At 47.4% G+C, this 11,855-nt stretch overlaps 1 protein-coding gene across 1 annotated transcript in view; it reads right to left on the reverse strand.

Moving 5' to 3' along the window:
* Nucleotides 1-11,855, reverse strand: part of CFAP58 (cilia and flagella associated protein 58) — a 131,016-nt gene that overhangs the window by 65,547 nt on the left and 53,614 nt on the right. The window contains exons 12-14 of the mRNA XM_045291425.1: nt 6,499-6,639; nt 4,666-4,889; nt 270-381 (exon numbers count right to left, since the gene is read on the reverse strand). Of these exons, the coding sequence (XP_045147360.1) occupies nt 270-381; nt 4,666-4,889; nt 6,499-6,639 (477 nt within the window). The remainder of the gene's footprint in view (nt 1-269; nt 382-4,665; nt 4,890-6,498; nt 6,640-11,855) is intronic.

An 11,855-nucleotide genomic window follows, 5' to 3' on the forward strand; every position in this document is an offset into this window, starting at 1 on the left:
TTAGTAAGACCAGTTCACAGCTAGTCCTGGGTCTGTTTTAGGCAGAAGGGATTGTGTCCAAGATGTACTAAACAAAACCCAAGGGAACCATTTGGTTCTGAAACATCTGATCCAGCCTTACGTTTGGGGTGGCAATTTACACAGAATTAAATAAAGCCATGCTTCTTATCGTGGTTCTGGTTAGAAGCAGCGGGGGTTGGGGGATGGGGCAGGGAGTGGGGTAGAAGAAGAAGGTGTTGGGACGGGGAAAGAAGGCCCCTAGGTGTTACCTCAAGCTTCCTCCATCTGTGCACATTCATGGGGTTCTCCAGTTCCTCCTCCAGGGCTCGGCACCGCGTCCTCTCCTTCAAGAATTCTCTCTGTATGTGATAGAGCTCCTGCCTGGAGAAGACAAATCTCATTTGCAGAGAAATCCTCTGTCCCATGAAACAGACTAGACTTGAGTAGAAGGAAAATGTTTTGAAAAGTATGATGGCAACATGTGTACAAATGTGTCTGACACAATGGATGGATGGTTGATGATAATGGCTATAAGAGCCCCCGATAAAATGGTTAAAAAGAAAAAGACAAATGGAGACGGGTGGACCCCTCCCCTCACTCCCATCCCAAGACACGCGCACACACACACACACACACACCACCACCACCACCACCACTGTGACCATAGACACCCTTCAAGCCTGGGGTTTAAGCTACCTCTGGAGATCAACCTTCCATCAAACAACTTGCAGGCCTATCGAGTGAATAACGAGCCCGTGAGGAGCTTACTCTTCAGTGCACGTACAGCCAACGATCCCAGACCAAAAGGGCAGCAGTTGCCCAAAACTACAGCCCGGGGGGCAGGAAACGAGGGCAGCTAGAATGGGGGGCAGGGGGCGGTGCTAAGGAAGCAAGTAGGAGGAGCGCTGTTACACTGGGGGACTGCAACTGATGTCATGGAACAAAGTGAGCATGACCTTGTTGAACGGAAAATGAATTTGCTGTGTAAAATTTCACCCAAACCGTAACAAAAAGCTACAACCAAAAAAGGAAATCCTCTGCCTACTGGAATATGGTGTCTTCAAATGGTTACTATGTACAGATTAAGTCACAGATTAAAAAAAGAAGTGTTGTCATCAAGACAATCCCGACTCCGAGTGACCCTCTAGGGGGCAGTAGACTTGCCACCGTAGGATTTTCAGGGCTATAAATATTTATGGTAGCCGACTGCTACATCTTACTCTGGTGGAGCAGCTGGTGGTTCCAAGCCCCGCCTTTCCGTTAGAGCCAAGTGCTTAAACGCTGTGCCACCAGGCCTTAGTTAGAAAGTGAGAATTAGGGAGACTTTGGGGAACACAGAGAGTGGCCTACTAATCTGACCGAGACACCAAATCCCAAACCCACTGCCATGAAGATGACGGTGACTCACAAGACAGAACAGAGGGGCAGCACTGAGACTATGAGACTTGGGAGGCAGAGCAGCGGCCAAGGGACTATGGAGGCAGAAGCCAACAGACCAAGTGGCTGAGAGGCCTTGGTCCAGAGAGAGACATGGCCGCTGGCTGAGGAGAGGTGCTGCCATGGACCAAACACTGCATCCTTCCTGCTTTCTGATGCTGGTTTGTGGTAACCTGTTAAGTCCCCTAAGAAGCTTCCTTAATTGTGAGGGTGGTGTGTGAGCTCCGCTGGCCTGTGCAACAACTTCATCAAGCCGAGTAGCAATGGGGAGTGTTGTGGGAGGAACACTTGGTGTGAGACTGGAGGAAAAGAAGGCTGGCGTGTGAAGGCATGTCTGATTTCTGCCTGGGACACGCAAGTTGGATTCTCCTCCTTTGTGTAGTCGGAAGTATCTGAGAAGCTGTGAAAACATACTCTTAGGGGTGGCGGTGGGGGCCTAGATCCAACCCTTAGAGGGTTTCTACTTTAATTAGTCTAATGTGTCACGTGGACTTTGAAGTATAGAAGTCTTGTGGGTACATCTCATTGGCAGCCAGGACTGAGGAGTGAAGAGGTGGGATAACAGTTACTCTCATGCTCCACACCTACATCAGTGACTTAAAAATTCCTCGAGAGCTAACTCCGCCTATGATCGTGCTTCTGGAAATCCACGGCACCTCCAGTTCAGAGGGACTGTGGTACAAACCTCCTCAGTAGCCTGTGAGGTTCTGCCACCCCCTGGCTGGGAAGCTTGCTTAGAGGGCGGGAGGAGAGGCAAACACTTGCATTGACGTGGGCAATAAGGATATTATTATCTGTCTTCGTCTGCTGAGGGTGAGCAGCTTACTAATACTAAGCCATCTCTTTTACTTAATTGCTTCATTTAAACCAATAATGCAACATCCCCTCATTAGCAAGACAAACCATTAGAATTAACTGCACGATGTTCACTCAACAGGGAGCTCAGAACAAGCTGCTTGGAATTAAAAGCATATTTTTAACACTTGCACTTTCTAAAGTGTCATCAGAAGAGAAGGACAAGGATATTCGTTACTGTCACTGGCTGCTTATCTTGTGCTAGACGCTGCACATGCATGTCCATGTTTAGTCTTAACTATGCCTCCAACGCTCAGAGAAGTTAGGTGATCTGCCCAAGGTCACACAGCTTGTATGTGCCAAGGCTGAGAGTGGAATTTATGGCTGCTTGCCTCCAGTTGCTTTATTAAAGTCTCTTCCCTGTGAAAAGAAAAAGTCTATTCTCAACAAACTAACAATAATGACCCATAATGAATCAAATCTGGTTCTTAAAAAAAAAACCTCATGACTGGCAAGTTTATTGATAGTCTTGGAGATCATTCAATAGCTACTTAGAACAAATGGATTTGCCTCCAAAACATAAGTCATGTTATCTCTAGGTAGTAAAGTTATGAGTGATTTTCTAATCCTTAGAAGTCTTATGCATTTCTCACATTTTTGAAAGTTTTACTTCCATTATCTGAAGGATAAGCAACTCTTAAATATATAGAAGTCATATATATATATTTAACTCATAAATAAAAAAATATATATATTTATATTATAAATTATATTATAATATTATATATAATATTACATATTATATTATAAATATATATATATATATTTAAGTCCACAAAGCAATGTTCTACATTCCACTTTGGTAAGAAGCAACTGTGAGCAGCCATCTAAGGTGCAACTATTGGTCCCTCCCCATTTGAAGCAAAGAAAAGTGGGGGAAAAATCCAAAATGAATGGAAAGCATGAGCCCAAAGAACTAATGGACCATGAAACCGTCAGCCTCAATGGCCCTGAGACCAGAGAAACCAGGGAGTGTCTGCCCACTACTGCTGACCTCTCTAGAAGGGAGTGCAATAGAAGGTCCTGGATGGAGTGGATGAAGAATGTGAAACAAAACTCAAAATGGTAAAAAAACAACAACAGACAAACAAAAAGAAAAACAGGCTTTCTGGTCACAGAGAGGCCAGTGGGACCCCCAAGACTATAGAGCCTTGCGTCACCCTTCAAGGCTGGAACTGAGCTACTCCGGTTGCTCGGTGTCCAACTGAACACTAGGCCTATACAGTGAAGAGCAACACCAGGCAAGTACAGCACAACTTCAAGCAGCCACACCAGGTCCGAAAATCAACATGTGCCCAGGGGTAAAGGTCAACGACAGGAAGGGGTAGGAAAAAGGGATGGATGGAAACAGAGGCGGAAGAGGGAAGAGTGTGCTGGCGTCCCACTGCGGGGATTGCAATCCAGGTCACCCGACAGAATGTGCCTGAAATGTGGAATGGAAAACCAATTGGCTCGGTCAACTTTCACCCAGCTCACAATAAAAAGTTTTACAAGAACTGGGAAAACAATAGAGAGAGAGAGACAGAGAGCGATCCATCCTTGCCAGTGGCAACTCTGCCTCGAATATCAGCACTCTTTTCTAATCAAATTAATTTGAGAAGCAGATTCAAAGGGTGTCCTTGCCCCAAGGTGGTCATGGGGACCGCTCACCTATGAGTCTGCGGGGAATAAGCCTAACTGCTGAGAAACCACCAGGCCTCTGACTTGGTTTCCGGCAATCACCGGTGTAAAACACGGTGATGTGTTCCCAGAGGGAGTGAAGATCTTGGGTCAGGCAAGATCTCAGCAAAGAAGGTGGCACAGTGGGCTGAACCGAAAGCTGCAGGAGGTAACCAAGAGTAAGATGTAGAAGTTGGCCACCGTCTAAGGAGGCAGAGTTTGCACATAGTGATAAAAGCCCATTTTTTCAGCTCTTTCCTTCTGTCTGAGATTCTAAGAGGACGATGAGCCGCTGTTGCCAAGATTATATTTCAATATTGGCACACCGCCTCTTGCATCAGCCTTATCAAACACATTCTACGGAGCTCACTGGAGAAAGCCTGCCTTCTGAATTGTAACTCGTATGTGTTGGTAATTTGACTTAAAAACTCACACACACACACACACACACACACACACACACACAGAAAAGGTTGTTTTTTGTTTAGTTTTGCTTTAACTCTTTTTCCCTTCAGAAAGGAAATGGGTTCACATTCGCAATGACACAAATACCGTGTAGATTCTACCCTAGTTACTTGTTGAAGGACTGCATCACATGAAAATGACTTTATACAATTTGATAGAGAGCCTCAGTCACCAACAAGCGTGGAAACAAGGTTGCTTCAGGAGCCCCAAGCAAGCCCAGTGCCCTCAGCCCCGACGGTCTCCTTTCACCTGAGCTCATCCACATTCGCCACACTTCGAGCAAGAATCCCCTTTTCCCGGCGCAGCTTCTTGATCTCAAGTTTGAGGATCCTCATGTCCTCCACCCTCTGGTTGTACTGGCTCTCCCCTTTGTTCAGCACGGACTGCTGGATCTTGATCTTCTCATAGAGCAAAGCTAATTCGTCATTGCGTCGAACAAGCTGAGACCCCAGAATATCTCTCTCACTGATGACCTAGAACGATGGGGAAGAGCATGTCCATCAGAAAACTATCACTCACTGACCGAAAGTCTCATTTTCGATTAAGACAGCAGCATTCATTCAATCGGTGAGCATTTACGGACGGCCCATCTGTCCAGGCCCAACCCACAGTTGTTGAGCCTATTCTAGCTCACAGTAGACCTCTAGGACAGAGTGGAATCGTGCCAGAGGGTTTCCAAGACTGTAAATCTTAATGGGAGCAGACAGTCTCGCCTCTCCTTTCTCCCTTGGGGCAGCTGGTGGGTTTGAAACACAATCTTGAGGTTTAGCAACCCAATGCTTAAACCACTACCACGTGGTCAGGCATTAAAAATAGCCTGCTAGACAATCCACACAGGCCTCCTCCCATCAGAGTTCACAGCTTCCTTGGAAAGAGAAAGAGGTCAACAAATAAGCCATGGCTTTGACCCATGAGGAGGATCCATGAGGCAGAGTGGGTTGAGCACTGGACTGCTAACCGCAAGGTCAGCCGTTTGAAACACCCACCGCTCCGGGAGAAAGATGAAGCTTCTGAACCCTCAAAGACTCACAGTCTCAGCAGCCCACTAGGGAAGCTCACAGTGGATGGGAAACGACTGGATGGCATGTATTGGCCCACGAGTGGGCCATTTTGATTGATTCCCAGACATTGTTTGCTGTAAATGTTGACTTTTGAATGACCTGAAGGTGGGCCAGCTCTTGCCAAGGTGCACCACGTCTCTGTTGGTTGGGTTGGTTTGTTAACTTTTTCTTGTGGTTTGGGCAAACGTTTACAAAGCAAATTGTTCCACTCAACACTTTATGCACGTCTTGTTTTGTGACCTAGAGTGTAATGTCCCTAATTGAATCGCCCTCTGCCCATCTCCTCCCTGGGTTCCCATTTTCCATCCGTCCTCCCCTCCTGCTCCGTCCTGCCTTCTGGGTTGTGGTTTGGGGCAGAGGCCACCCTTTGGGTCTCTGAGGATGGGTTGGTCTGAAGGGAACACTCCTCCCTGATACTGCGTGTTCCTTTTACAAAACGGTCCTGTCTGCTATTTGGGTGAACATTGAACCCCAGGCCTGAGTGCGGGTCCAGAGGTGAAGGGCCCCAAGTGTTTCACCAGTCTCCGTCAGACCAGTAACACTGGCCTTTTTCAGAAACCTGAGGTTAGTGCCACCCTTTTCTCCCACCCTCCTTAGAACCTTCTACTGGTTACCTACTTCTCTCTGCCCTACCCTGGTCAACCTCATCCAGTGTTGCCCGCCAGGTCCCTGAAAGCAGTGGAGTTTCTAGCTGCTGAGTGACACATCTGAGTTTCCAGCTCCCAAACTTCCTGAATATCATTGAGAAGTCTGCCTGAGCAATTACAGTGGAATGTGAGCTCCTGGCGAAGAAGGGCCGTTTTCTTGTCCATCATGTGTCCCCCAGGCCCAGCCTCATGACTGACACCTAGTCAGGAAGGGCTCATAAATATGAGTGGAATAAATGAATGCCTTTTTCATAATTCATCCGCAGAAGGTAGACCTCTGCCGCTATTCTTGGGCGTGCTTAGCTAGGAATGAGGATCCAGGAGGAGTTGACTCAGATACCTGGAGAGGGCGGCAGGTCCGCAGGTGTTCCTACCTGGTCTAATTCCTTCTTCTGTCTCAACCTCTCACCATCAGCCTCAGCAATGATTCGCAGGAGTTTTCTCTCCTCTGCTTCTTGCTTTTCAATGAAGTGTTTGGTCTCCAGGGCTTGTTGCCTCAGCTTCTGGAGCTCAGCCTGACAGACAATGAAAGATACAGACAAATTTCACCTGGGAACAGCCCAAAGCAGGGCTGCAGGGCCCGAGTTAGATGTGCAGTTATGCTTCTTAGACTTCCTCTGATGTTTCATTTAGCATGGTTTGATCACGCTCACAAGCAAAACACACACACACACACACACACACGTGCGCCTGTACAGAAACAGTAATGTGCGTTCTGGTGATCATGTTTATTCTATGAGCAGTGCCCTTGAGGGATTTCTTTCACTGTTCGGTATATACATAGCATGAGCTTCATTGATATTCAACAACATGTCCTCTCTGACACTGAGAGGAGGGACGAGGGAGAGTGTAGAGGATGACGTGGGCTGAGAAACGCTCCCTAACGGTCCTGCCACCAGCACGTGAAAGAAAGTCCACCTCCAAGCAGAACTCCCACCAGTCAAAGGTGGCATCTAAGCATTAGAAAAGGCATGGAATGAGACATAGACCCTGCCTCTAAGGCATTTCCAATCCAGATGGGAAGATAAGGGATATGAACGTTATTCGACTATGAAGCCCATTTTGAGGGCAACAGGCAGGACTCAGACCTGAGATCAGAGGCTGAGGAAACAGTGTTCAGAAAGAAAGGGCGGAGCTAACGAGGATGCCCACGATGAAGGAAAGAAGACAAAGATGAACAGTGTGACGGTGTTTCTGATTTGGAACTGTAGTAAAGTCGCTTCAGTTGTATGCCAGAGTTCACCTGACCTTGACCCATGGAGATACCGAATAGGTTATTTTTTGTCTGTGTTTACAGGAGAGCTTTTGGAGATTATAAAGGACCAAACAAATCTTTAGGTTGCCAAGAGTGCACAACACGATATTCAGGACAGGTGATTGAGAATGCCGAGCAAAGCTGGCAGGCTCCCTGCGTGTGTACACTGTATACACATTCCTTACTGTGAATATCCTGATAAGCTTATGTTGGTCCAGTGATACCAAACCCTCTTAGACATTGCTTCTGTTGTAGTTTATGACTGAAATAAGAGTCAAAAAACTGACCGAAAGGGAATGAATCACTGGACCAGGGGGCTCAGGACCACTGTCTTGGAAAACACTAAGGCCTGTTGGTTCAACGGGGTCCATCAAACCAATGTTCTAAATCCTACTGTAACGAATACCAGTAGGAGTCTACAAAGCTCATGACATGCATCTTTAAAGTATCCATGGTGCACGATTTGGTCTCTCCCCAACCAGAGCAAAGAAGAATGATGAGAATCAAAGGGTACAGGAAATAATTAGCCAATAGACTAATGGACCACAATAATGGCAGTCTCCCAACCCTGAGAACAGAAGAATTAGATGGTGCCCAACTACCATCGCCAACTGCTCTGAACAGTATCACATTGGACGGTCTTGGACAGCATGGGAGAAAAACGTGGGACAAAACTCCAAATCATGAAACAGACCAAGCTTACTGGTTGGCTAGAGACTGAACTAATCTCCCTAAATGTGGCCCTTAGGCACCCTTCAGGTCTAGAGCTAAATTCACCTCTGTGGCTCAATTCTCAGCCAAGCAATAAACAGACCCCGAAGGAAGATAGTAACCCTGGTGAGGGACACACACCTCAAAATAATCAAAGATTTCAAATCAAAAGGGCAGCATTTACCCAAGGACAAAGTTCAAGAGAGTCAGGGGAGGAGGAGGAATGGAGAGTGGAATAAATGGTGGACCACTGCAGGAGCGCCCTGGCTGAGGAGAAACAAAATGGGGAATGCACTGTTGAGTGGAAAGCTGATCACTGTCTCTGAAAACCTTCACCTAATTCACCATAAAGAGTGGAGAGGTAAATATATAAACCATCAACAGGGAGATCGTGGCTGCTAGAAAGGAAGGAAGGAATAAAGAGAAGGATGGGAAGGAAAGAAGGAAGGTACACACCAAGAGCACACACTGAAGTGATAACTCAAAAACCTAGCACAAAGGACAGCCTGGCCGTGGCCGGCCTCACAAATTGCACCCAATTGTCGATGTTTTCCCTGGCCTCCGAAAAGAAATGAATGCACTATCAAGTGTCATGGCAGCCGATGAAAGTTTAGTGTCACACACAGGCCATTCATCAATAACACAGTGCGTGGCAAGGAAGCGTGGCAAGCATGGGTACAGGGTCTGGTACTCATCTGACCCACAAACAGGCTTTGTACATCCATTTGGTACCTCTTCTTGGGAAGAAAAAGGCATAGACCGTGGTCCACCTCTCTCCCTCGGTGAGAGTGTTATCCTTGGACGATGTCAATCAGTCCTGCAACCCTTCTCTCGGGCCGTCGCATTGGACCGTTGTCCTCCTCCTCTGGGTTGAAGAACAGCATGGAGCAAGAGCAGGCACAGCACGAGCTAACCGAAAGGGGCTTGCAGGACTCGAGAAGCGGACAGATACAGCTCTGCTTCATACCATAGGGTGTGTGTCCAGACAGGAAGCCAGCGACAGTGTTGCCAACATTCCACAAGGCAAAGGGCGGCACGAGTATCCAAAGAAAGAGCAACTGGTTCCTCGGAAATCCCTGGCCCAAGAGAAAGCCGTTGCAGAACCCAGTGTGATCACAGGAGGGGTGGGCTGCTTTCAGCCACGGCGAGCAAGGGGCACAATCAAATGGTATGCTCTCAAAGGGTGGCGCGGAGGGCTATATTTTTTTACTGACTGTGGCATTGTAAGCAGCCACACAAGGTTATATATGAAGTCCCTCTTTACTTGAGAAGAACAGACAGGAGTGAGTGGGTACCAGAGGATGTAGGGATATATATATATATATTCATATATATGAAGTCCCTCTTTACTTGAGAAGAACAGACCAGGAATGAGTGGGGTACCAGAGGATGTAGGGAGATATATATATATATATTCATATATATGAAGTCGGGCTTGCTCTCATTCAATAGCTCGCTGAGGGCCAGGAAATGTTTTATATATATATTCATACATTCATATATATGAAGACCCTCTTTACTTGAGAAGAACAGACCAGGAATGAGTGGGGTACCAGAGGATGTAGGGATATATATATATATATGAAGTCCCTCTCTACTTGAGAAGAACAGACCAGGAGTGAGTGGGGTACCAGAGGACGTAGGGAGATATATATATATTCATATATATGAAGACCCTCTCTACTTGAGAAGAACAGACCAGGAGTGAGTGGGGTACCAGAGGACGCAGGGCTCCGATGGCTGGGAAGCACTTATCTGATAAGTCATCTAGAACGTGAGGCAGAGGATGCAGGCCTAAGAAGAAAAGGAGAGCCGAGCAATCATTATGTACAAACAGTGCAGGGTGCCTGTCTGGGCCCCTTTCTGTTTCCAAAAGTTTCACACCATAAAATACAAGTTGTTGAGAGAGAAAATGATTCATCCCAAACCTCATCCCAGCTAGCTACATCTGCAGTGCAGTTGTCTCACATAATATTTACCAAAACCCACCTGACCTAACGAAATGTCAACCTGACTCAGTGATCCGGCACACATCGCGTTCCTGAAAAAGCTCATGTCACTCCATTTGCACAAACATCAAATATTGCCATCATGACAGCAATAAGGTCCCTGGGGGTGCTCAGCATGGAGAAGGCAAGGCATCTACTGTGGCTGGATTGTAGCGTGTAAGATGGGGATTAGCCAGAGGTGCAGCTGGAAACCCATGTAGGTCAAACTGGGAAGGGCTTTGCAGACCATGCGCTGTATCGAGTGTGCAATGGGAAGCCAGGCTGCACCGTGTTTAAGGCATGAGGACTGGTTCTTGAGAAGCTCTGTGTTCCAATGGGAATGACAAGCGGAGACTCAGAGCAGGTCCGCACAAGGCAAAACAAATGAGGAGACACGGCTCTGCTGTCACCAGGGCCTGGAATCAGGAGGGAAATGGCAAGAGGATATAGTAAGGTGCCACCTCACCAATGGCTTGCAGGTCAAGCGAACGAACGACAGCAGGAGAGCTGCGACCTTGTTTTCCTTCAAGAATGTTTCCGGACCTTGAGATGCAGTGAATGGTTTCATGAGTATCAGGACACTGAGATGCAGGGAATTGTTTAATATGGCTTTTCAAGCCATAACTTTTGTTCCTCCCACCAAACAAGCCTTGTTTTCCTGACGGATCTAGTGAAGGTGGTGGTGGAGGATACTGATTGGGTTATGATTCAGCTGCGTGTGATGGCTAACAGGGTTCACTGTGGGCGCCATCCTGCTGGGTATAAAATGAGCCATCTCAGAAGCAGGAGGTGGGATTTTGCTCCCAGCAGAAGAGACGAGGTAGGCCGAGCCGAGCCAGGAGGGGAGCATGGCCTTTTCTCCCCAAGATCCCAGCGCATGGAACCTCCTGGATCCAGGAGACAGCTCTGACACCAGGAGTCACATCCTGAGACAGAGAGGTGGGTGGCTTTCCCTGTCCACTGAGCAAGTGCAGCTGAGGACTGGAGGCTGTCTTGTGGTGGCTCACAAATGAGGGAGCTGCTTTGCTAACCCATGGGGCTGGAGCTGGAGCTGGGTACCTTCAGGTTGAGGTGTGTAATGATGTGTCCTATCCCTGAGGCACGTTTAAACAGCCCAGAGAAGGCTTCTTAACATGGCATGAACAAGGCAGAAACCAATGGGCCAAAGGACAGAGCAGTCAAAAGACCAGAGAGAGGGGCCTGCCAGCTGGCAAGGCTTAGAAGAGGCTGTTCAATCTAAATCATGGTATCCTAGTCATTTGTCAAGAGCCCTGGTAGCATAGTGGTTACACATTGGGCAGCTAACTGCAAGGTCAGCAGTTCGAAACCACCAGCAGCTCCATGGGAGAAAGACAGGGCTTTCTAGTCCCAGAAAGAGGTACCCACAGGGTAAGTTCTTTCCTATCCTATAAGGTTATTAAGCGTCAGCATCAACTCTATGGCAGTGAATGTGAGTTTGAGTTTGTATCATTTGTAACCTATAAACTTCCTTAATAAACCCCTTAATTGTGAATATTGTCTGTGAGCGACGTGTGCCCTTTGCACTGAACTATTGAGCCCAGCAGAGAAGTAAAGAGTGCTGGGGGAGACAGAAAAGACTTACACTCACATCTACTCAGAAAGGACACCCCCCAAACCCAAGGATGTACATGTCATTACAACACAAAGAAGGGGAAAGGGAGGAAGAAAAAAAGGGGGCGGGGAGATGATGGCACTGGTGGAGCAGGGTATTGTTTAATTCTCCACAGAAATGGGAGTGTGAGTGCAGACCCCACCA

The sequence above is a fragment of the Echinops telfairi genome, unplaced genomic scaffold, assembly GCF_000313985.2.
Source record: "Echinops telfairi isolate 266 unplaced genomic scaffold, ASM31398v2 ScPeMD7_70;HRSCAF=299, whole genome shotgun sequence".
Taxonomy (NCBI): Eukaryota; Metazoa; Chordata; class Mammalia; order Afrosoricida; family Tenrecidae; genus Echinops; species Echinops telfairi.